The sequence below is a fragment of the Molothrus ater genome, chromosome 2 (genome assembly GCF_012460135.2).
Source record: "Molothrus ater isolate BHLD 08-10-18 breed brown headed cowbird chromosome 2, BPBGC_Mater_1.1, whole genome shotgun sequence".
NCBI classification, from domain to species: Eukaryota; Metazoa; Chordata; class Aves; order Passeriformes; family Icteridae; genus Molothrus; species Molothrus ater.
Genome location: NC_050479.2, coordinates 107,441,196 through 107,466,387, shown reverse-complemented (window position 1 = coordinate 107,466,387; position 25,192 = coordinate 107,441,196). Strand labels below are relative to the sequence as shown.

The 25,192-nt window shown below is 38.7% G+C and overlaps 1 protein-coding gene across 8 annotated transcripts in view; it reads left to right on the top strand.

Annotated features, from left to right (window-relative positions):
• ROBO1 (roundabout guidance receptor 1) overlaps positions 1–25,192 on the top strand; it is a 687,859-nt gene that overhangs the window by 618,820 nt on the left and 43,847 nt on the right. For all 8 annotated transcript variants that reach the window (XM_036406668.2, XM_036406676.2, XM_036406700.2 and 5 more), the window contains 10 exons: positions 5,473–5,597; positions 7,467–7,638; positions 10,088–10,293; positions 11,651–11,732; positions 11,887–12,055; positions 12,154–12,320; positions 15,369–15,490; positions 17,642–17,873; positions 19,120–19,241; positions 23,127–23,298. In XM_036406668.2, the coding sequence (XP_036262561.1) occupies positions 5,473–5,597; positions 7,467–7,638; positions 10,088–10,293; positions 11,651–11,732; positions 11,887–12,055; positions 12,154–12,320; positions 15,369–15,490; positions 17,642–17,873; positions 19,120–19,241; positions 23,127–23,298 (1,569 nt within the window). The remainder of the gene's footprint in view (positions 1–5,472; positions 5,598–7,466; positions 7,639–10,087; positions 10,294–11,650; positions 11,733–11,886; positions 12,056–12,153; positions 12,321–15,368; positions 15,491–17,641; positions 17,874–19,119; positions 19,242–23,126; positions 23,299–25,192) is intronic.

Sequence of the window (25,192 nt, the reverse complement as noted above, 5' to 3'; positions counted from 1 at the left end):
GCTACATCTGTCAAATGTAATAGTTGCTCCATTAACATCTGGCAACTGTACTAGGGCTGTAGTTTAAGTCCTAAAACTGCAAATTCCTACTCCTGTGAGTGGATTTAATGATACCAATAGTCCCAGTGAGCTTGATAGGATTGCTGGAAAGAATAAGGCATTAAAAGATCACGTCGCTAGACTGGAAACCACTTTTCTTTTGGTTTTTGTTCAGCAACTGGACACGTCTTCCATGAAAAGCCTTGCATGTCAAGGAAATTATATGAAAGGCAAAAAATATTATTCCTTTGGTAGTTGCGGTTTTACATGCTAACTTCCTGCCTTTACAAACAGGTTATTCCACCTAATTGCCATGTGAAAAGCCATGATTAACACAGGGAAAATTAATTGAAAGTGGTGTCAAATAAAATGTGCTATAATAGAGGAAAAACTATTTACTTTTCAGTTTTAGTAACCTTAGATATCAATAGGCTGCAAATCAAACTAAGAATGTGGTCTTTGTTGTAGATGTTGCTATTATTGTTATTCCTTTAAACCACATGATATCCTTCTGACAGAATTGTTCAAATTTTTTCTATGAAACTTCACCCTTTGCCCTTTCCACAGATTTGCAACCAATGTGATGCCCTGTTTCTACAGGGATTTATTTTCATGTATCAGTGTCCCCTCTGTTTTCACAGGTGGACCAAAAAATATATTTGCTTGACAGGGTTATTTTTGACCTACAGTAAGAAATGTCTAACAAAAAGAAAAAGGGGAAATTCAGCACTTAAAAGTTAATTTAATTTGTGGAAATATAATTGAGCACCCTGTTAGGCATTTTACAGTAGAGGACTTGAGCAGCTCTGCATTGCTACTGAGAAGGCTGAACTTTCCTCTTCTTGGCACTACTCAACAAATGAAAAAAAAAAATTTAGAGTTGCTTTCTCTGTGCAAGAATTTCATTCCATTAAGTCTCTTATCAGGCTGTTTCGTGTACAATGAGTGGTGTTTTGTGGAGAATCATTTCTAATTCCAGAGCACGTCAGATTGCAAGTTTAGTAAAGAGCTTTTCAGTTGAAAAGCAACAGTTACTGGGAAATACAGACTTACACATGAACAAGAGTAGCTGGGAGCTGAATCCTGGGGAAGAGCAGATTTCTCTCGGGAATTCGTGTGTAGCATTTCTTGGTCATTAGGAACTGTAGATTTACAGATAAACTGAGCACAGTAATGCACACTGATTTTCTTTTTGAGAAATACCATTTAAAGAAGGCTAGTGCATATCCAGAATAATTCTTTAAAACTCAAATCTTTGTCAAATGGTATTTGAAACTTCCTCTCTTTGAGATTATTTCCTAAATAAAAAAAATGTCTCTTATGAAACTCAAATCTGGTTGATCTGGGTTTGGCATATGCAGTTGCAGGTTCTTGTCTTCAACATGTTCCACATTCTGATATTCTATCTGATTCTCTTTCTGCCTTTTTTTGTAACACACCTGGAGTCCTCTGTATTTATTAGAACAGGTAGCCAGGATTCCTCATGCCTAATGAATGTTGGCAAAGTGGATATTTCTGGTTTCCTGCATGTGTTTATCAGAGGATGGTGAATTGAGGGTGCTTAGCTACTCGACATGAAAGTGTGCCCATGCTGAACAAGAGCTGGTTTACTCTCAGCATAAAGCGATGAGACCAAAGTGTAGCATGCATTTAAAAAATTATATATTTTTGGACCTTTACTGTAATTATCACCAATTAATCTATTTTTTAATTAACTTTTTTTCTTTTTTGGTCTGTATCTGTGTATATTTTCAAAATGCATTACTTCTGGGTTTTTTTTTTTTATTTTCAATCTGTTCCTTCCGTCACTGATATGAGGTTGGAATAATTTCTAACATGCCTATCTTCTATAAGCAAAGTTATCTTGCCAGGATCTGAGCCATTTCAAAGTTTATGAAAATTTTGAACTATGGTTGAAGGATAATTTAATATTTGATAATGTACCACTGATAATTTCCAAAACATCTAATGTTTTTTAATAAATGTTTTGTTTTGAATATTTTAATGAAATTCCAGTTTGGGGGACAAAGAACAGGGTTAGGAATCTTTTCAAACTTGTTTTAATTGTGGTATACTTTGCATTTACAGTTTATTAGTGAGCCTTATGTCCTTGACTCAGCAATCCTATACTAAAGAGATTTGTGTGTGGCCTAAATGCCTTAGCATTTTATTCTTTTTTTTAAAAAACTTTTTTTTAACAGATATTGGTTTCAGAAAAATATATTCCATTTGTAAATGTTTGGATGCTTTAAAAAGGCTGTAAATATTACTGGTCCATTTCGGCAATGTTGCAAATTGATATTTACTGGAGATTTTAAGTTAATTTTGCCATGGAAAAAACTTGATGTGAATGAATAATAATAATGTGGGGAAAAAAAATTACTCAAGGTATGCATCAGTTCATCAGAAAGGCTTGGAGTAGAACCTAGACTGCCTGGCCAGTATTTCAGTCTGTTACCCATTTTCCTCTACCACCTGCTTTTCAGTGTGTGATAGAGACTGCTGTTAAAAAATCAAAATACAAAAATGTCGTTCAACACTATAAACCTATTTTTCATATATCAGAATATGTGTTTGCTTTCTAAGGTCCTTACCAAGGATCCATTTTCTAATTTTTTTTTTCAATTTTGCTTTATTCTTTGCTTTGTTTCATGTCTGTTTCAATTTTATTTATTCCATGTTTTCTTTTTGTTTTGTTTTTGTTTTTAGTTGTGTCTGGTAAGTTGAAATTTTATTGGCCATCTTCTAGTCATCGTGTCACTGTGACGGGAACTTCTCCTCCCCTTCCCATCCATCCCCTTCCATGTCCTCCAACCACTCAGCTCCCATCTTTCACTTGTTATTGGCAAGACACATCGAACAGAATAAATTCTGCATGAAGTATGGGTAACTTAATGGCAAAGAGAAAGGTAACGGGTTGCAAATTTTCTGTCTGTTTTTATACTATGTGGCGAGTCAAATCCTAATGTCTCCTTTCTTCAGTGACTGCATGGCTTGAACTTCAAAGTGTGCTGAAAAAATTGTGTTTGGTTAAAAGGTTTCTAGGATAGAAGTTGTGATTTTCTTACAGGGATTTATTATTTTGGCATCTTTTACAGTCTCATCATTACATACCGCATGTATGTGACCCAAGGTGTGAAATAAAACTAAATGATGCTAAAAAAGAGGCAGTGAAAAAGAATTCAGTACAGTTAACACAGAATGGAATTTAATAATAGTTTTACTTAACCCTGTTTAATTCTTCTGACACTGAAGCTAATAAGATTTTTATTATTTACCTTAATTGCAATAGATTTAGAATAATACATATATGGGCAATATGCATATATTTTTAGAGTAGTATCTCTAAAAATATATAATATAATAAAAATATAATAGAGTAGTATCTCTACATAGTATAACTATGTATTTAGAATAATACTTAGACAAATATGTACCTGTTTATATTTAATAAATTCTACCATGGCTGCCTATAAGACTAAATTCCCCTTCCTTTTTGTGTTAAGTAGTCCCTGAATGGTCATCTCGAGGCACTATAATCACAACCACCCAGCTATTTCTCCAGTGATCAGAACCATTTTATTTCCTTTATAGTTGTATGTGTCCTTGAGTCCAACAAAACCTGAAGCCTCATAAATCCTCTGCAGTAGCTCAGGGTTTAGAAGCCCTCAGTTCCACATTGCGTGGCATTGTGTCAGAGGCTAGGACAGAACCTGCCAAGCCCTACATTTAACTGTATGCTAAATTTATTCTCGTTACTAGAACCTAGCAGCATAACAAAGGTGCCTCACCCTCATCTCCATTTCCCCCTCTCCATGGCTCACAACCCCCAGCCAGTTCTCCCTCCTTCCCAAATTAAACCTGCTGTCATGTCAAAGTCTTCCCGCATCTTCTGCCGAGGAGGTACTGGTTGGATGTTTCAGAGCTAAATGTTTTGAAGTCAGTTAATTACAGTGGGTCAATCTTAGCCTTGCTTTGCATAGTTTCTTATCTAAGGAAATGCTAGGAGAGGTAGCATTTGCATCCAAATATAGACAATAGTGCTATGCTTCAAAAATTCCTCTCAAAGCAGGAGGGTCGTAGGAAGAATATATTCTGATATGAGCTCACCAGGGAGTAGACACAAGGCAGAGGGAACAGATAACTGCAAGAATTGGTCCACAGGAACACTGAAAGCATTTTTTTTAAAGAAGGACATAAGTGTTATTGAATTTATTCTAGATAAAGCCAGTACCGCTTGATGTTTGCCAAACACATCTTTGAATTACATATTTTGCACTGTTTTACAAGGAAAATCTTGTGAAAACATCAATGTTTGCAAGGGGAAAAAAAGGAAATGAATATCATAATCATTTGATTTCTTAAAGTCAGATACAAAACATCCCCTTTAGTCTCAATCCAAAGAAAGGGAAGAGCATAATTAGTTTTAGGCAGATGATCAGAAAAAATGGAAATTAATAAATAAATGGGCTTTAATTTAATGCACATTTTTCACGAAGCAAGAGTTAACAGCCTATAGAACATGCTAGATTTTTTTCTGTGCTAGCATCACCAATGCCATCTATGCTGATTTTTTTTTTTTATTTTATGTGACTGACATGATTTTTTGACATTCTCCTTACTACTGGATGAAGGGGTTGTTGAAGTCAGTATAAATCAAACAATGCTGGCAGTATTTATAATGTTAGACTGAGCAGATGTTTCAAATTTGCCTTCATTTGCATATATATTTTGTTTGAACATGCTCTTGCATATGTAAATGAGGAAGACATTTAGCTCTGCTGTTCCTTTAAAATCATTCCTTCTCAGTGTGTTTGAACTGGAGATTTTAAGTGGTTATAATTTGAATAGTATTTCTTGGGCTTTTGACTTCAAGTTTTTTTTTGAGATCATGACTACATCAATAGTCTCTTATATAAGCACTTAAGGGCTTTTTCTCCCCTCAGCTTTCCTGAATCAGAGATGATGAGTTTTGTGTGTGTAAGACTGAATTCATAGTTGCTCAGCAGGGTGTCTTGTAGCCCTTAACAAAGTGTGACCTCTGGGCCAGTTGTCCCTCAAAGATTTCTCCATTCTGGCTCACAGCCCTATTCCTCCTCTAAAAACCAAATTGTAGCAGATTTGTTTGTATTGGTGACTGTTGCTCTGCAGCAGTCTCATCAAGCTGGTGGGACTCATTTCCTTGTACACTGGGTAAGCACTAAAAGCATGTGTTGCACAGTCAGAGTTTTAATTGGGAGGTCCAGACAGAAAAGATGATCTGAGTGATGCTGAAGCTGTGGCTTTTAGAGACCAATGTGTCTTTGTGCTGCTTCTCCTTATTAAAGAAACCTAACTGTTCTGGTTTATACCATTAAAACTCAGGAGGCAAATTGCTCTTTCAAATCAGCTGATGGCAGTGTGATTGATTTGTTGTTGGTGTTTTCCTTTCAGAGCCCCCCCAGTTTGTTGTAAAGCCTCGAGACCAGGTGGCTGCACTGGGGCGGACAGTGACTTTCCAGTGTGAAGCAACGGGGAACCCTCAGCCAGCCATCTTCTGGAGGAGAGAAGGGAGCCAGGTGAAACAGCCTTTCTGTCCTCCTTCCTGGCAGTTTCTTCAAGAAATTATTTCATGTGACAGAAAAGTGTTTTAATTATTGTTTTAAAGATGTGTAAACCAAGTCTAGAGTTTGGAGATGCTGGATACTTATTCTTTGCTTCTGAGGCATGTGCACGTTAGGTGATGTCAGTCTTACTAGATAGAATCTATGTTTTGCTGTCTCCTGTTTCCTCCGTGAATGTAAAAATAAATCTGTGAATCAGCTAGAAACATTCCATGTTTCACTAGTCTGATAATCTATTTCACCTAACAGGGAGAACTTTTAAGAAATGGAGAGATGACTTATGCTGAAATTTGGTCGAAGCCCCCAAACAATCCCAGATTTTCAGAAAGTTTGGCTCTGGCTTTATGGTGCAGCTGTTAATTTGTCATGTGTTTTTGAGTTTCTGGCAAACTAAACTATTGGCTGCATTGATCTGCACCACTGCATGGGCAGGACTCTGGTTCTGGGCTGAGGAGAACTACTTTCCAACTCCATCAGTTGACTGACAGATCATACCTGAATAGGTCACTTTTTCTCCCAAGTTCCTTATTTGAATGGGAGGGAAAATTATTTTCATCTTCTTTGTAAAGGACCTTGAAAGCTAGTGGGTGAAACACAATATAGCACAGCAAGAGAATTGCAGTTTTCTTTCAGTCATCTTTTGAAGGAGGTATGTGGCACAAAGTATTCTTTATTGGAAGGAAAGAAGGAGTATGGGATTCTGGTTTTCCTGTGAATGAAGGACTGAATGGTGCAAGAGTATATGACAGGGTTCTTTGTGCTTCAAAACAATAGGGCAGAGAAATTGAGAACACTTGGAGATGGGCTTCTTTACTCCATTTGCAACATTTTTGTCTGAATACCTACGTACAACTAGACTGCCGACCAAATTTAGATTATAATCTTCAGTGGTATATATATAGCAGTATATTATGCTCGTATTTTATTTATCTACTTTTTTATTTTCTTTTATTTATTTAGCCACATGCTGTCTAATACATCTTTTTTTTTCCCCACTCGTTTTTGACTCAGCTGAGTGGTGACCACTTGTGATGATTGAGAGAAATGAAAGAGGAGGTTGAGGATAGGGTTTTCTAGTACTGGATATTGTGTCCCATTCCTTTGGACAATTTTTGGACATGCAAAATATAGTTAGCTAAGAAAAAGAACTAAATATATCCTCCTAAACTATTGTTATTCACAAGTTGTTCAACCAGAGGTAGAAATTCAACCCCCAACTAATTTTTGGTAAACACTGTGTACTTCATACCCAAACTATCTAAATAGGTATAGTATTTAATTCAGTATTATACAACTTTTCAGAAAACACAAACACTCTATTCAGAGAGACCTACAGAGCATCTCTTTTTTTAAAAACTGCTCCATTTGTAGGAAGGCAAATGTTAAAATACAGATAAGTAAACCACCATCTGCATTTAAATGAAAGCAAACGAATGCCCTGGAGCAAGTTCTAAAAAAGAACATTGAAGCAAATTACTGAGGTTCACCACAGTTGCTTGCACCATTGTGGCATCTGTACATTTCACATCTCCACTAGACTCTGTTACTCTTGGTGCAAAGCCCAGTATCGATCTTAGACAGTGTTAGAGCAATCTCAAAGGTCTTACACAATTCTATGTGCACATCTGCACCTATTTTACCATTAAAAAGTCCTACAGAAGCTATGCCCATTGTGGTGTAGACAAGCTTAAGACATGAAGAGCAGAATGTTTTCTGTATAATATGAAAAGATTAATTTGTTTAGCTGTATTAAACTTATGCATATTGATATTTGAATTTTTATAACCTATTTTTTCCCCACTTTCTTTCCTGTATATCTTTTAGAATCTGCTTTTCTCATACCAGCCCCCTCAGTCATCCAGCAGATTTTCAGTTTCCCAGACAGGAGACCTCACCATCACCAATGTGCAGAGATCTGATGTGGGGTACTACATCTGCCAGACTTTAAATGTTGCAGGAAGTATCATAACAAAAGCCTACTTGGAAGTTACAGATGGTAATCATAGATTCATTTTATCGTTTCCAAGTTTTTTTATTTTTGTTTGAAGACAGCAGTGCGGTGATGTGACACTACTTTGAAATCTGTTTTGCATAAATGTGGATTGCATGTTTCTTTGAACATAAAAATCCTCGTTTGGCTATCTCTGTCAGGGGCTTACAATTCTGGATGATGTGTAACTCTATATTTCCATTTTGTTCTTGGTAAGTATTCAGTGTATGGATCTTTGTCAGATCTGTTAATTTTTACCTGACTCTTTTTTAACTTCTCCCACTTGATTTAATTTACTCTCAGTTTGCTTGCTGCTTGGTTCTTTATCCCTTTTATTGTGTAGCCATTCATTTAGCCCTTCATTGACCTGTTTTTTGCCCCCTGTTTCTTAAGACTGTGTTTTAGCTAGGAAGAAAAAAATTGTCAACCTGTATGGAGATCAGCAGAATAACAGAAATTATGCATCCCTTTTTAGGAGTAGTTAGGAAGGAATACAAGATGAGAAAGCTACAGGGAGCATGACTACAAGCAGTAATGTGAGACCAGTTGGCCAATTATCAGAAATACGTCTTATTTTTAACAGCAGAGATACATGGGGAAAATACTAATTTTAGCATTTACAGAGGAAGAGGATAAGAGAGAGGATTTGAGCAGAGGGAAGCTGTTGTCTGAGAAGCTTCTATAAAATAGCCCTTTGCCCTGTAGAGAACATAGAAATAATAAAGTACTAGAAACATGCAGTGAACCTGTAGTATAAAATTGTTTATTTATTTATCTCCCCCTCCCCTCCTATAGGAGGAATAGGGCTACATCCCTTCTGGCTCCTCACAAATTGTAAGCCACATTTCCTAATCCTCTTTTTTCCATTTTTTTTCACTGGGGAGAAGGCCATTGCAGGGTGAGAAGTATATTTACAACAGTTTTCTGCTAATGACCTATGCCATCTGAACTTGGAAATAATAATTTTAAATGCATTCTCTTTACTGTATGCTCTGGATTGATCTGATGAGTAGATTTTTTTTTATAATGTCTTGAGACAGTTTTTGGTACTTCTGTAAAAGCGAAGGCGGAATATGCTGAATATTTGTAAAGGTATTAGAATAACTTTATGAATGGTTTTCCTAAAGGTAGGAGGAGTTGCCATCAACTTCAGTGGCCTTAAATGAGCCATGAATTTCAGTGTCATTAGATTTCTCCTATAAAGCGCAGATCAGTCAACTCCTTACCTTTGCCAACTGCAAAGTTCTTTACAAACTTGTCAAAGTCAAATGCAAATTATAAGTAGGCTTATTATGTCTGTCTATGCAGAGAGGGATTTTAATGGCCTTAAAGTTTGTAGCAACAGGTTGGGACAAGAACTAAAGGATAAATAATGCAGTTGAAAACAGAGTGTTATTTGAACATGCAAATGAAATTATGGGAGTTGGAATTTAGCCAAAAAACCAATGCTAACATCCTGTCTGTTGTTATGAAAAGTAATTTAGAAATATCTAATGTTCACAAATTATCAGAACTTCAGGTTTATATTTGAGCTACCAAACCAGTTTTTAAGTTACGTGAGCCCCATGCCACTGCTGAACAGATTTATGACATTTAAAATTATGGCTAAAGTGGATCCCCAAAACACAAAAATATAACTTTTACCTCTTTTCTGCATAATGGAATACTACCAATTATTTTTTTTCAGTGAATACTGAGACTGGTTTATATTTTTCTGTGCAGTATAATTAAATAACCCATCAATAGCGCTTAATTTCCATTGTGTGAAAGATGCATTAAAATTGACATAGACAGTGGGATTTCTTTGTGGCTCTGAAGTCCTCATAAAAGTCAGAAACTACTGGAAAAAAATTTCACAGAAGAAGGAACTTTCTTTAGGAACTTTCCAAAATGGTTCTATCCATTTGTGTTAGCTTTACCCTACTGCTCGGCATCTCACGATTACAACACAGCACCAAGATGAGCTGGTGGCACATACAAAATGGTTATTTAAGCAGTGGAGTATTTGTGAGGTTACCCTCTGATTGCCTACCTCCTTTTGCTCTGTCTTTAAATGCTGGAAGTATTTATGCTGTATTACACAGGCCTGGCAGTGGTGAAAGATGAGAAATGGTGAGAGGTGAAATCTCTGCCTTGCCAAAGACTCTGGGAAGTCCTTTCTTTTTCCATTATCACTTCATAAAGACATTGGACTTGGAGAATGCCTGGAGGATAGCAGTGTGTAATATGCAGTCCTTTCTCTGTTCTGAAAATATTGCGTTATGTATCATTTTAAACATCCCTAGCTCTGCATCATTATAATGCACCCTGCCCTGAATTATGCATGCCTCCAACTTTAATTACTTGTTTAATTATTTTTAGTTTGTTTCAAAGCCTCAAGCAACTGCTGTTGCTTAGATGATTAGAAAATTGCTTCCAGTTGCAGAGATGTCATTCCTGTTGTTCCTCCTGGCAGTGATTGCGGACCGGCCGCCCCCTGTCATTCGGCAGGGTCCTGTGAACCAGACTGTAGCTGTGGATGGCACTCTGGTACTCAACTGTGTGGCCACAGGCACTTTAATGCCCACTATCCTCTGGAAAAAGGATGGCATCCTCATTTCCACCCAAGACTCTCGCATCAAGCAGCTGGAGACAGGAGCACTGCAGATCAGATATGCCAAGGTAGCCTGAACTGGCAAATGGGTTTTCTTGCTTTGTTTCATTTTGTGCTTTCACCTCCAGGCATTTTTGATGCAGTAAACCCTATGTTTAGAATTAATGAAAGGTTACATAAATGAACTAAAATATTTGATACTTCATATTTTCAGATAGTACGTTCTTTATGCTTAACAGTTGCCTAGGGCACATTATTTTCATAATGAAAAATGTTCTAAAAAGGTATTAATTAAGGGAATTATTTGGCACTTAAAACATAAAGGGGAATATGTATTGGTAAGACAAATTGTTACATTATCTGGGCTTTAGCATTAATAGATTAAAATGATCTAGTTAATTAAAATTTTTGTTAAGAAAAACTTTGTTTAGCATATTCAGTAATAGAGCCACATACGCAGCTTTTTCATCAGAGCTTTTAGTGTTTAAACATGCTCACTTATCAGTGTAACATAGCTTAAAATGCTTAACCTGACAAATGCCTGACTTCCTCAGGGACTTATAGTACCTGGCCAGTATTGCTTTTGGTCATGCATTTCACACTTCAAAATGTTCTAAAATGGAAAGTTGTAGCATACTAGATATTCTCTGCTATCTTTTCTGTGGTTTGAAATGAAGTAATTATTTTGTTTTAGATTAGGCTGAATACATCACTTTACCATATTCCCTAGAGTTGCCCTGCTGCCAGTTACAAGTTAGACTGACTTAGAGCTTGAATCTCTGATTTTTGATCACTTCCGTTCAGTTCATCTGCTGAGGCTGGGACCTGAGGAGGATAACATTTCTTTTTTGGGAGAAAAAAAAGAAACACTTTTGAAATGTGATTAAGTCACATATGGACAAATAATCCAACACAGAGAACTGGATGAGGATAGCATATGGAGATTCTTTTTTGGGTCTGCTGTAGAGTGAAATTTATACTAACACAGGGAGCCTCATATGTACCCTGTGCAATATTTAAGCTTGCTTAAGGGTGACGTGTTCTCCAGTGCTCCAGTCCTGATAAATCCCCGGGCATTATATATGTAGAAGGCTGACAGTTGTATGGGGTCTTGTCATCTGAGTTCCTTCTCAATTTAGTTGTTAGGACCTCTGCAGAGTAAGGAATAAATGCTACAGGAAATGGCCTTCAGTTTGCTCATTACAGAATAGTTAACATTAAATTAGAATCTGCTCAGAAATAAACACCCATTTTTGCTTTGGCAAAATCATAACTTCTAATGGAAGGAGAGTTTCTGCTGCAAAGTTTTTGCAGGCTAATACCTTTATCCATATTCATGGGGGAACGTGGAGAGCTGTAATTGCTTTTCTAGCCCACTGAGTGCCTGATCGTTTCAAGTGTTTATTCTTCTCCTCTCCCATTCAGCTGGGCGACACCGGCCGCTACACCTGCATTGCCTCAACCCCGAGTGGTGAAGCCACGTGGAGCGCCTTCATAGAGGTCCAAGGTAACTCCATCAGGAGAAAATACATGATGGAAAGGAAGAAATTGAAATGTAGAAGTTATCTGACTCTGTCATTAACTGCCAGTGCAGATGTGAGCAGCATTTAGCTTACAGCTGCTTCCTGTCCATGCTCAGCGTTTCTCTCTCCTTTTGTCAGAGTTTGGAGTCCCAGTGCAGCCACCAAGACCCACTGACCCAAACTTGATTCCTAGTGCTCCATCAAAGCCTGAGGTTACAGATGTCAGCAGAAATACAGTAACATTGTCATGGCAACCTAATTTGAATTCAGGTGCAACACCAACCTCTTACATAATTGAGGCCTTCAGGTACGTGAGTCTCGTGTGATCTTGCTGTCTCTATGTTTACGTGTAATGTGTTGCTAAAGAACCACGTGCTAACCTGCTGTTGTGTGTTTTATCCTTAGCCATGCATCAGGGAGCAGCTGGCAAACTGTAGCTGAAAATGTGAAAACTGAGAGTTTTGCAGTTAAAGGGCTAAAACCTAATGCAATTTATCTCTTCCTTGTGAGAGCAGCTAATGCATATGGGCTGAGCGACCCGAGCCAAATATCTGATCCAGTGAAAACTCAAGGTAAGTTTTTGATACTGAACATTTTGGGTGTCCACTGCAGCTGTCACAAGTTGCCTAAGCAATACCAGATGCAGGAATTTTGGTAACTTTCAACTGTCTACCTATCTTGGCCATAATATATACTACAGTAAAATACAGTGCTTAAACTTGCATTTCTCTAAAACACAGACTCTGACAGCATGTTGCATTGCCTAAGGGAACCCTGGTGTCTCTCATCCAAAGGTAGTTACAACTTGCAGAATAGCTCTTGCTAGCAACCAAAGTAATCCCTGTGTTTTTGAGTTCCCATACAAATCCTCAAATTCCATGGAAATGTTATTACTATGTCCAGTGAATCAAATAAGGCTTAAGACTGAGACAGGGAGAGAAGCAGCATGTAATCTAAGTTGATTTCTGCTGCAATAGGAAAGAGAAAAGTTGAAAATTTGAAGGAATTTGGCATCACGAACGAGTAAAGAGGTTTTGGCAGTATGTTACAAGTGTTTCCATAGTACAACTGTTGGAAGTAAAATAGGGCAGAAAGCAGTGCTTACAGATAGCCAAGTGGAAGAAAAGTCTGGGTAGAAGTGAATGAAGGAGTCAGGAGTCACCCACTGACTCCAGCTGTGACTGAAGTCCAGCTATGGACTGAGTCCAGCTATGTAAAATTAAAACTATCTTTGTATTCACTGTAGCCAGTAAAGGACACTTAGGATGATGTACAAGAAAACAATGCATTGAAGCTCTGAAGCCTGCATTTGTCCAGTAGAAAAGCTTAGATTCTTAAGAAGGGGAAAAATAGACACACTCTTTTTCAAAGAAAAAGTGACATTGTATTTTTTTTATTTGTTTATTTTTCTGATCCTCCTACTTACTGGAGAAATTGACCCACTGGCTTATTAAGAGTGTCTGTGTTGGATGTTTGTTTCTTTGTTTGTGTAAGTAAGTACATATTAGTTTTTGAAAGGAAGTTCTCTAAAGGAAACAAAGGGTTTTTCTTTGGTGACTTCTCATGTTTTCTGTAGCTGGTCTGAAAGCAAGTCTTTCTCATGTCCCCTGGGGAGTGACCAGTTTCACATTGCTGTCTTTTGGTACTATGCCTTTCTCCTGGTGGCTGACGATTTCAGTGGATATGTATGGACAGCAGAGTCACAGCCCCATGGAATATCAGGATTGCACAGGTTCCCAAGTCTGTTACCAGGAAGTGATGTAATAACCTTTTAGTGATTCCTGATTGCTGGGAATAGAGCTGCACGAGCCTCTTTTTCATGTAGTGTAGTTTCATTTCTGGAGATGAGAAGTATTGTGTCTGTCCCAAACTAACTGATTACTGAACTGATTCTGAGGAGCAGCAAATGTTCTGTTCACTCAGCTGAATGGTTTATAATGACATGGAGAAGCTTCACTGTTCTCTGGGTACCTAGTAGAGCTGAAAACCCAAGAGCTGCACAATAACTCAGTGAAAATAACAACCAACACATAAAATTTTCTCCAATTTTAAGAAATATGTCAAATGTGTTGAGTGTCAAGTCCTTTAGACCAGTTCTGCTCTTCTTCCAATATAATTTCATTTTTGTTTAAGTTGTGGTCTAGCTAAGAAAGTTCAGGAATTTCCAGTTGGCTTTTGTCATGAGGGTGGTATAGTCTGGTCCTAGCTGCTTGTTCATTCCATAAACCAAGATGAAGGTAGGTTACTGCCTTCAGTGCCTTCATCCCTTCAGCACTGCCTTCCTAGTACCTTCATCTTCACACTTCACAGGCATTAACAACCTCATTCCTGGGTGTTTTCACTGACAGTCCCTGTCTTGGAAGCTTGGAGCCGAAACAAGAGAGCACACACATCATTTTATAGCCCAGAAGTGCAAATGGCTGTGAATAGTTTGATCCATACTGTGGATGACTCATCTCTTCTGACTAGCAAAGCTAGAACTAATTATTCCACTGGCTTTCCTGTTACATTCTGAGCACGGTGCTATTTAGGCAATGCTCCCAAACAGAAGCTTTTATCTTTAATGCTTTCAAACTTTGGGAGGAGGGAAATACTGTGATAATGGACTGTTTGCAGAACATACTACATGGGGATATAGCAGTGACTCAGTGGAGGATTTTTTGGTTTTGTTCTTTTGTTATTACCAATGTTGCTTGCTAAAAATCCAGATTTGTCACTGACTACACACTAACTTCAGTAGTAATCACTGCAAGTACTTTTCATGAATTTCCAGTCATAGAATTTTAGCCATAGTCAGCATGGTATTTGTTTAAAATGAGGTGACCAAGGAGTGAGATGTGAACCTAGAACAGAAGCTATTATTCTGCTTTCCATAGTACATGTTTTAGATACCCTCTTAGTGATTACCCTTTAAATTTCACATGTCTGACAGTCATTCCATTTCAGTTAAATGTGCTTTCCAAGGGCTCAATATGCAAAAAATATGTGTTTTCGTCATACTATTGCGTGTTTAGAGAGGAATTTGTCCCTTCATGCATATGAATAATCCTTCCAGCTATAAGATAGACCAAAAATCAGACAATCCAGACAGCTCTCAACTGGGCTCTGCCTCCTGTTTACAGAAGCCTCTTGCCATTAGAGAAGCTGCAGCCATATGACTAATTTATCTTTTCTCTGGTTGTTAACATTATTTTGTAGTGACACCAAGTAAGTTTGTAATGAATTTATCTAAAGATACAGCTTCTGCTTTTGCTGTTCTTTATAGGTTTCCTGGTCTCTTGGAATTGGCAGTGGGCAATAGAATGTTTTCCCAGCAGGAAAGAATAAAGAGTTGCTGCTGTAGGCATTTAACAAAGCTCTCCTTGAGTGTGGTGTGTCTTTTCGTGCAGATTACCCTCACAGTCAAAGAAAGTGCAGTGTCTTGATTTGGTACTACCTAAATGCTGGTGATTTGCTCAAGAAAATGCTTCATGTAGTTTTTTCTGACATGATTAGGAAGTAGTTAGGTTCAGCTTCGTTAGTGATAGCATCGTATACTTTCTGACACACTCATTTGTATTTGCATGTATTATTTCAACAATCATGTGTACTTGTGAGAATGGAATCTTAAATTATTGCAGATGTTCCACCAACAAGTCAAGGTGTGGATCACAAGCAGGTCCAGAGAGAGCTGGGTGACGTGGTGCTACACCTGCACAACCCTACCATCCTTTCTTCCTCCTCAATCGAAGTTCATTGGACTGTGAGTACAAACCTGTACCCTGCTGGTGGTTACATGTGCTGCTGAGATGTCCTGCTTCCACTGCAGTGGGGTCACACTTTAAGAAGCTGAGTAGTTTGTATGCTTGCAAATGTTTTTCCCTGGGAAAAGTGCTAGTTGTGCTCCGCTTTTTCATTAAATTTTACCCATTTTCTCCATCTTTGTCTGCATAGAGAGTGCTGTTTACAATAGGGTAAGGGTTTCAGAGTCCTCCTCTGGAAGCTATAGCACCTCCTCAGTCATATCATTTGAAGCCTTTCCACTGCTTTCAGCAGGACATGGATCAGTCCCTTAATGAGATAACACGGGCAATTCTCTCTGTCAGTCACCTGTAGAGAGAAATACTGCATAATTCTGTTTGAGAGTGTTACCTCCCTGCTACAGACACACTGACAAACACACCCAAATCAGATTTCCTTCAACTGAACCTCTCCTTTCCTGTGGTGCCCTGAGTACACCTGGTGCAGGGAGAAGAGGTCAAAAAGGCAATGTCACATTGGTGTTGCTCTGGCAGCAGGAAAGCAGAAGGTTGGCCACGTGGAGGTCATAGCAGAGGAACTGAGAGAGTCAGGAATGTAACTCAATGATCAGTTTGAAAATGGAATGCAGAATTAGGAAAAAGTTGGGGATATAATTATACCATGTACAAAAATAAAACCATAAGGAGTGAGCCTTGAGGTCTTTGTGGGTCTTGCATCTGAACATTCCAATATATTGGCAGGGGTAGTGTGGGACAGCACGGGCTGGCCATGCCATAGCAGAATATTTTGAACAGGAACAAAAGGCATTTTGACTTTGTACAAGAGCTGTAGCCCAAAGGAGTCCTGACCTACACCCAGGGCTCCTCAATGCTGTAATAATGTCTGTTGTGCTGCACAGTAATTACACTCTCACCTGCAGTATGGCCACCTGCAGCAGGCAATCTCCTGTTCTAAACTAATGCATCTTTGAGGTTCCTAGCAAATTTTGTTTGACCTTTACTTACAGAACAACCTTTTCCAGACAGGCAGCTTTTGTCAGTCTTTTGGGTGGCCTGTGGCTTCTCTGCAATTTCAAAAATAAGCATTACCTCAGTTTCAGCTAACACATGCGTTCTTTATGTGATTATTAAAAATGAAATGTGTTGCTCTTTGGATTAAAATTGCAAGCACACAGTTTTATTATGTATCATTGTATGAGATTTTTGAAAACAGGAAAATCTGATGCACTTTAAAAATTTTATTGTGCTTGTTATTAGACTTCCTTATTCATCAGAAATTGAAACCAGCAGTTAAAAAGATAGTGAGTGGTCCACAAAAGATCAGTTGTATAAGGTAGCTTTCTGTTTCAGCTATAGCCAAACATATAGCCACACCTGCCCTTGATTACACTCAGATCTCTTTCTCCATACATTTAGTATAAAATTACCTTAGTTTGAAAAGCACTCGGGACCACTGAGCATCAGCTTGATTTGCTTTTCCAAGTCTCATCCATGTTACCATACTGAGTTTTATGTTCCCTCTTGCATCCTGGGCCTTTCCTTCTAGCAGAGGGCCTCCCACTGGTGGGTGGACATGGGGGAACTCTTTGGAGAGCTCTGCCCTCTCACACAGCCACAGTGCCAGCTGGCCACCCACTCAATTTGCTTTCCCCACAAAGGAGCAGGCAGGAAGTGGTGCTCATTTCACGGGTTTTGGGAAGTTTCCACACCTCAGGAGAGTTGACAGGCCCTCTCTTTGATCTCCATATTCAGCACCCTGAGCTGTGGCACTGTAGATCTACCTTTCTCTACGTGTCCAGCCCAGCTCTCCAGATTCAATTGGGCAGCAGTCTGGCCTGTGCCAAGCTCTTTTGCTCCATGGATGCAGAGACTGTTCATTTCATGGAGCTGGGGCATATTATACAATTTCATTATCCCCCTTTAATGCCTGCCTAAATCCAGGGAAACCAGCACAGTTCTACCAGCATCAAAGAGATTAATGCACTTGTGAGTCAGGCCTGTAATTTGCTGTAATGCAAGGAGCCTTTATCTGCTTTGGCAGTGATGTTTGCTTTGAGTAGCATGAGGGATAGTCCAGGGGCCGTGCACGGTGTCTTGGGCATCACCCCTGGTGCCTGTTTATGGATATGTTCTGTGTTCTGCTCTCTTGCCAGGTGGACCAGCAATCCCAGTATATTCAAGGATATAAAATTCTGTACCGGCCCACACCAGCATCCTATGGAGAATCAGAGTGGTTGATCTTTGAAGTGAGGACTCCCACCAAAAACAGCGTTATCATTCCGGAGCTGAAGAAAGGCGTAAACTACGAAATCAAGGCCCGCCCTTTCTTTAATGAGTTTCAGGGAGCAGATAGTGAAGTGAAATTTGCAAAGACCCTGGAAGAAGGCAAGTAGGAGCTAGACTGTCTTCATCTTTCCTTTTTGAAGTAGCAGCCTGGCCAGCTTTCCTCTGATATGTTCATTATTTGATCTTGTTTGAAGTGCATGCTGTTTGAGAGCAGCAATCTGTGGCAGAGGAGACTGATCATTATGTGAATTGTTTGGTGACACAGAAGTAAATATTCTGAGCCAGGCATGAGAGACAGAGGGAGAGGGATGTGCAAAAATCCCCTCCAACACACAATGAGAAATGCGCTTTTTTATCTTCCCTGCAGTGTGCGCACTCCTCCCTGCTGAGTTCATGGGCTGGTCACAAGTGACTTCTGTCAGATTCAAGCACTTGCTAATCACTATCTTGAGTAGATAGCAGACACCACAGAAATCATCAAAGCAGTGTAGCTGGGGGAATGAAAACCATGGTTTTTAGAAGGCTTTTATATGTGGATCAATCAGTGAGACAAAATGCAAAGATGAATGAGGGCAACAGATAGAGTGGACTAAATTATGTATTTCCATCTCATACATGAGCTAAAAAGACAAGGTTCATAAAGCTCTTCCTTTTGTTGCTGCACAGGCATGATAAGTATGCAAGGTGGCCAGTGCCTCTGAATAGGGATTTTGGTGCTTCTGCTAGGATGTGCAACCTTTCCCTTTCTATCTTCCTCCTCCATTAGAAAAGGGGTGTAGCTCCAGTTTATTTCTGCATGTGGTTCAGAAGGTGTGCATAGCTGCATTCATACTAAGCGTCAGGTAAGCATCCACTTTTTAGAAGGATTATTTCAAATTCAAAACATAAGTTATTATTATAAATATGTTAATACTAACACAATATGTCCAGATTTTAGTAAGTTTTGTATTACTCATTATTTTTTACACTCTAGAGGAACTGAGATTTAGACTGGGGACTATATAGGATTTATTTTTCAAAACTGTTGATCCTGGGTGAGCTGATTTGAGACCAGTGAGGAACTCAGTGCCCAGAACTGTGACGTGCAGGTAATGGATATCTGAGAGTACAATTTGGAATGTTACTTTTCCTGGCCTGTGCAGCAAAACTACAGCAGAACTCAGAGCCTGGTTGTTGGGTCACACATTTTCCTTCTGTATCACTTCATCTTGTGGGCAGAGACTGCCCTCAGTGAAGAGTGGGGCAGAAAAGATTGTATTTGTAGAGCCTAGAATTCATCTTCCACTTGAGCTCATTTGTGGGTGTGACAGACATAACTATTCAATTCTTCTTTCCCAACAAACAGCTCCCAGCGCCCCACCTCAGAGTGTTTCAGTAACTAAGAACGATGGGAACGGGACAGCAATCGTGGTCACCTGGCAGCCACCCCCTGAGGACAACCAGAACGGGATGGTTCAGGAATACAAGGTACTGCTGGCATGGCCAGGTAGTGAGGGAAGGGCTGTTCGTGGGTGCTTGGCTCCATCTTCTGGTTACTGCGAGAAAATGGGAGAGAAAGTCACTGCTTTGACTCAAACTCCATCTTTTTAGTGATTCTGCCTAGGTGGTGTCAGGCAATTAAAACAGCCTCCATAAATCAAAGCAAAGGGTCAACACTCTTAATTAAAACAGCTCCTGCCTTGCCTCCATTATGACTTGGGAAGAGCACACACAAGGAGAGAGGGAATCATACCTGTTTGAGAGCCACTTTGTGACTCTAAGACACTGGCCAAGGTAGTAAATATAAACAGGCTTAATGAGTTGAAAAGCTCAGGGATAATAATTAACAGTGTTAAGATCTGAGTAAATTACGCGTAACTGGGTAGTTAAAACAAATGGAAAACTTTCAAGGAAAGAATGTGCTTCTATGATAATAAATCTATTACTGCATAGAAATTTTTTCCTTTCTTCCAAACACAGTTCTCATTATGTTGTTTAATTTTTAACAAATTGAAAGTACATTAAAAATATTTATTGTTTGTCATTCACTTATGAACACAGACTGTATTTGCATTTCAAATTTTTTGGTGGTAATTTACATAGCAAAGTAAATGAAGTTTATTTTTCCTAAGCAAGCTAGAGATGTTTTAAATGTAGATCTCAAGTAAGCTTTGTAACCATGGAAGGGCAGGAGCTTTGGTTTTAGCCCCCTGCAAATGCACATTATTGAGAAAATCTTTTAAATGAGAATGTCTTGGCTATTTTTTAGGTTTAAACACAGTGCTATAAACCTATATTCCTAGCCATCAAAACTCATTCTGATTTTCTTTTCTTCTCAGTAAAAATGGGAAAGGTAAGAGATTTATAAGCTTCATGGTCAATTTAGAATAATAAAACCCTTTTCAGAACCTGGTCAACTGGTAAATAAAATCTATTTATGACCTAGTTTCAGATATATAATACAATGTAATTGGAAAAAATACTTGGTTTACTCTATTTAAAGCTAGACCTTGAGAATTATTTACAAGAAACTGCATCAGAGGCATGTTAAGGTTGCAATGATACAATGATAAAAGTCAGTAAATTCACATTTCTGAGTGGATATAGTCCATACCCCACCTCCCAAATCCCAGGATTTTGAGGGGACAGGTTACCAAGTGCTGGAGCAAGCACACTGTAGTGCTTATTTGGCAGTAGATGGCACAGTGGCATGTTTTGCATCTTTATTTGTTGCATTGATGCCATGGTTTTCCTTTGTGCTTTTCACCATGGGCAGAAAAACAGCATAAAAATATCTGTGAAAATATATATGCCATTCCTACTGAAGGTGCTATATGTAATTGCTGGTTTTGTCAAAAAAAACTACTGAAATACAGAACTGATGATTTTAGATTAAGAACTATTAACAAGAAAAAATTCAAATAGAAGACTTGTGAAATTTTCTCTTTTCTCTTCCCCTTTTGTTTTTCTATCTTCTCTTTTCTCTCAGAAAATAAAAAAAAAAAAGGTATGCATATGTGGGGCAGTTCATTATTTTCTCAGCAGCTCAGATCAAAGGCAAGAGTGTACCTACTTTAGTTAAAGGAAAATAAATAGGAAGAAGGATACTATCTTAATTGAAGAATTGTCAGTAGCATACACAAAACCCCAGAAATTCAAATTCACAGCATAAGTAATTTTCTCCTTCCCTAACACAAAGTTAGAAATTCTCTTGTTCTACTAATTCTCTCTTCCCTTATGTGTCTGTTATGATGTGAATTCATTCTTCTTTTATAACATTTTAAAGGTTTATTTTCACTTGCCTATTTATGTATACAGTCAAACGCAGGGTGGCAAGTACTGAACAACTTGATGTTTGACCTGACATTCTTGTTTCATGCACTTCTCCATGTACTTGAGTGCCTAAAAACAAAAGCTTTTTTTTTCTGACTTAGTAGTTCATGATTACAAGTACATAATGAAATAAATGTTTCATCGTTTGCACATGCACCATTTTACAAGGTAGCAGTAATAATTTCTGTGAAATTGACTTAGTCCAAATGTAGATTTGAGTCTTTTGTTCCTCACTTAATTGAGTTCTTATTTATATATGAGCATTTTTGTGCCCATCCTTTAGGATTCAAGACCAGTATGAGTAATAGTTTTACCCCTAGCACTGATTGAAACAGTCTCTATGTAGTGTCAGAACACAAAAAGGAGATTCTCTTCATGTGCTCTGACCTGCTCTGCAGCAGCACTTACACATATCCTGTGCTGGGATTCAATTTCAAAGGAACCTAAAATGCATTTCACATCCTCACAGTGTCCCACTAGCCTTGTTGCAGTCCGTGGCATCCAGAGGAGGAAAAAGGGTTTTTATAATGTCCTGAAGGTGAGATAAACTTTCCAGTGTCCGGGCAGCAAGGGCAGTACAGGAGGGGCTGTAGCAATTGTTCTACATGTGAAAGTCTATCCCCCTCACCTGGCAGTCTCCACAGCAGCAGAATTGCATGAGGGATTTAAAGCAGCTATCTGGGTACTAAATCTTTTAGGAGCTCCATATGTTGAAAGCAAAATCTTCCCTCCTGTGTACAATCAGCCCAGGTTCTGATGTGCTGCTGTTCTCAGCCAGGTTTGCTTCTTTACAGATAAAGTATTGAATTTAACTAATTTAACTTTCTGAATAAATGTTCTTTGTAGAGCAATACATTTGTGGAAAAGGCACAAAAAGGAAATAGGCACCACTTTTTTTAGCAGATGTAGATTAGCTCCTACTTCACCTTGAATAGCAGTTGGGAGTTCAGCCATCCTCCTAAAAGCATTTGCCACATCAGTGGTTCAGGCCTAAAGATACAAAGATATCTCATCATTTTGTTTCTCCTTGCCATTTTATGTCACTGGTGTAATATATGAAGCTGTGATTTGAAATCACTAGGCCTGTATCTTGGATGAAATCTGATATCATGCTGTTGTCTCAATTAGAAGACAGCATATCACTCAATATTTGCCCCTAGCTGCCATCTAAAAAAAAAGAAAAACCAAAACCATTTGGATTCCAGCATGACATCAGTTCTCTTAAGATGTCATTTGATGAAAGACTTGCTTGTGCACTTGAGTGACACATAATTCCTGAAGAAGAGAATTGCAAATTCATTTAACTGAATGCTCTTACTTTGTTGTTTATGTGAACAGTTCTTGGCTGTGGGGCTTCCCATGCTTGTAGTTTCATTAGCACTTGTTGAACTCTAAATGAATTGTGATAAACTCATCAAATAATGGTATGGTAAAAGCAGCAACCCCTCGACGAAGGGAGGAAATGACACATTTGATTCTATTATATTAGAAGGTTAATTAATTACTTTATTATATTATATTATTCTGTACTATATGACACTACATCTAAACTGAAATGGCACAAGCACTCAACTCAACTGAACAAAATTTTGTGACTGTTTGCTGACCAGCAGTCTGGAGACACGCTTGGTCCTAATATGCCAAGGAAACAAAAGCCCATCACTTTGGGTAAACAATCTCCATATTGCACTCTACTTTGGTGCAACACAGGAGCAAAAAGTGACATAAGAATTGTTTTTCCTTTCTCTGAGGTTCCTCACTGCGATTCTCAGAAAATAGCTTTGGGAAGTTGTGCCTTGCTTTTCTCTGAGAAGAGAAATGCAGCCACATAATGGTGGTAGTTGGAGCAGCTCATTGGAACAAGGAGTGCCTTTTCAGTATTCATGGAGGGCCTAGGGCAGCAATCCACAACTGCAGATGTTAGAACAGTGACAAAGTGTAAATTTCCTCATCCAGAAGGAAAGAATGCATCAACTTCCCTCCTTCTTCCCCTTCAGAGCCGAATTCTGAGCACTTCCCTGTGCCTTTGCTTCCCTGCAGGTTTGGTGCCTTGGCAACGAGAGCCGATACCACATCAACAAGACCGTGGACGGCACCACCTTCTCCGTGGTCATCCCCTCCCTCGTGCCCGGCATCCGATACAGCGTGGAGGTGGCTGCCAGCACTGGGGCAGGACCTGGGGTGAAAAGTGATCCCCAGTTTATCCAGCTAGGTAAGCTTCCTGGTAATCCTGCCCCTTGGTGTGGGTGATTTCTGTTTGTTTGCTTTCGTCTTTTATGGCACCAGAAATACTTTGGAGACAAGTGAAATAGATAGTGTTACTTGATCTCAGGAATAGCAGGGTTTGGCATTTCTGGTTTCAAACTTGCCTTAGAACTGCATTCTAAAGGTGGGATTAAAACAACACAGGGGTGTTTTTAAATCTCCCAGCTCAGCAGTGCTTTTTAGTTGTGGACTTTTCAAAGTGAATTTTCACCCTTAAAAACTTGTAAGGGAGTATGAATCTTTAGGTGTTGATCCACTTTAGGATGTAATTTGTCTTGACCAGATATTATCATTATTGAAGCAAAAAAAAAAAGCATCCTAAAATTAGGCACAATAAATATCAACTACGTGTGAAAGCTAGTAAATAACCTGAGTACAGGAAAAAAAGATGTACACAAATAATTTACTAAAATTTGACCTTCTAATCTCATTTACACCAAACATTGCTGTCATAAAGGTTGACCAGGGACATTGCTCCTGGATGTTTCCGGGAAAAATGCATCTTTGCTATTGGTTAGCTGAGGATTATTTAAAGTAGCTTTAAGTATAGTCATATGCTGCTTTTTATAGTATGCCTGGAGCAAAATACCTTATCATTACAGTGTGTAATTATGAAAGCAAGCTCAGCATGTTGCTTTGGACTTTATGTCCTGTCTGTCTCTGTATCATTAGTAGATCTACCTTCTTATTTCACTTGTTGTATTTAAAAATCTATAATTAAGAGCATGTGAAAACAAGACAGAGCAACTAATATGGAAAATTACTTGTACATTTCCTTAGGTATTAAAAGAAGGGCCTTCTTTAGCTTACTTAAATTAGACAGGTATATGATTCCCAATTACATCGATGGAGATTTTACAATAAAATTGCACACAGCTTGTATGATATTCCATTAATATGGAATTATTACAGGAAAACCATGTAGTTATTTGTTGGATTGTTCCTCTCTACAGCCAGCTACCATTCACAGCTTTCTACAGCCATAACCACTTCTTTTTTTTTCCTTTTGTCTGAAGATAAGCAAATTCTAAATGAAGGTGAATTTAATAATGAAACTTAATCACTTTGAGGTTTGTGAAGTTGAAAAAGAAGCAAATCAGACTGTCAGGGTAAGGTTTTTGCCCACTTCTGGGTTCCTGTCCTTTATTGTTACTATGTTAGAAAACAAGAAGAGATCCCACGCCTCAAAAGGTGTTCAGTGTGCAAGTCTGGCAGAATGCACATATTTCCCCATGGTTGGACTTTGTTTCACTGCTTGTCTCTAATTAAGTGGCATGGCCAAATCCAGATGTATTTTAGTAAATCCCATAATTTACATGGCAAATCCCATAAATTGCTCCATGGCAAAGATGTGGAGGCAGGAGTCTTGTGGAGATCCATGCCACAAGAAACAGAACGATGAAATGTCTAGATGTTGCACCAACCCTTTCGGCAACTGCAGGAGGCTGCTGAAAATTAGTGCTTAAATTTAAGTGTTAGCACTCTTTGGTAGCACAGATCAACCTAAATCATCCAGGTAGAAGAACGGCTGCAGATTATTCATCTCTGCCCTGTGATGCAAGTTCTCCTCCAGCCCCCTCAAGGAATTGGATTCCTAGTTCTTAGAAGTGCTCCCAGCGTGGGGGTGGAGCAGAGTTTTTTGGGTAGCTTTCTGAAGAAAGAAAATTAATTTGTTGATGTCATCAGTTGGCACTTTTCACCAGCAATAAATTACATTATTACAGAGAGAGGGAAGGGAGGCCAGGGAGGGGGAGGAAAGAGGACTAAGATGCTCTTTGTAGAGGGTTTGAAACAGTCCTGACATGCTGTACGTATGTGCTCTAAGAACTGTGTGACAGCTT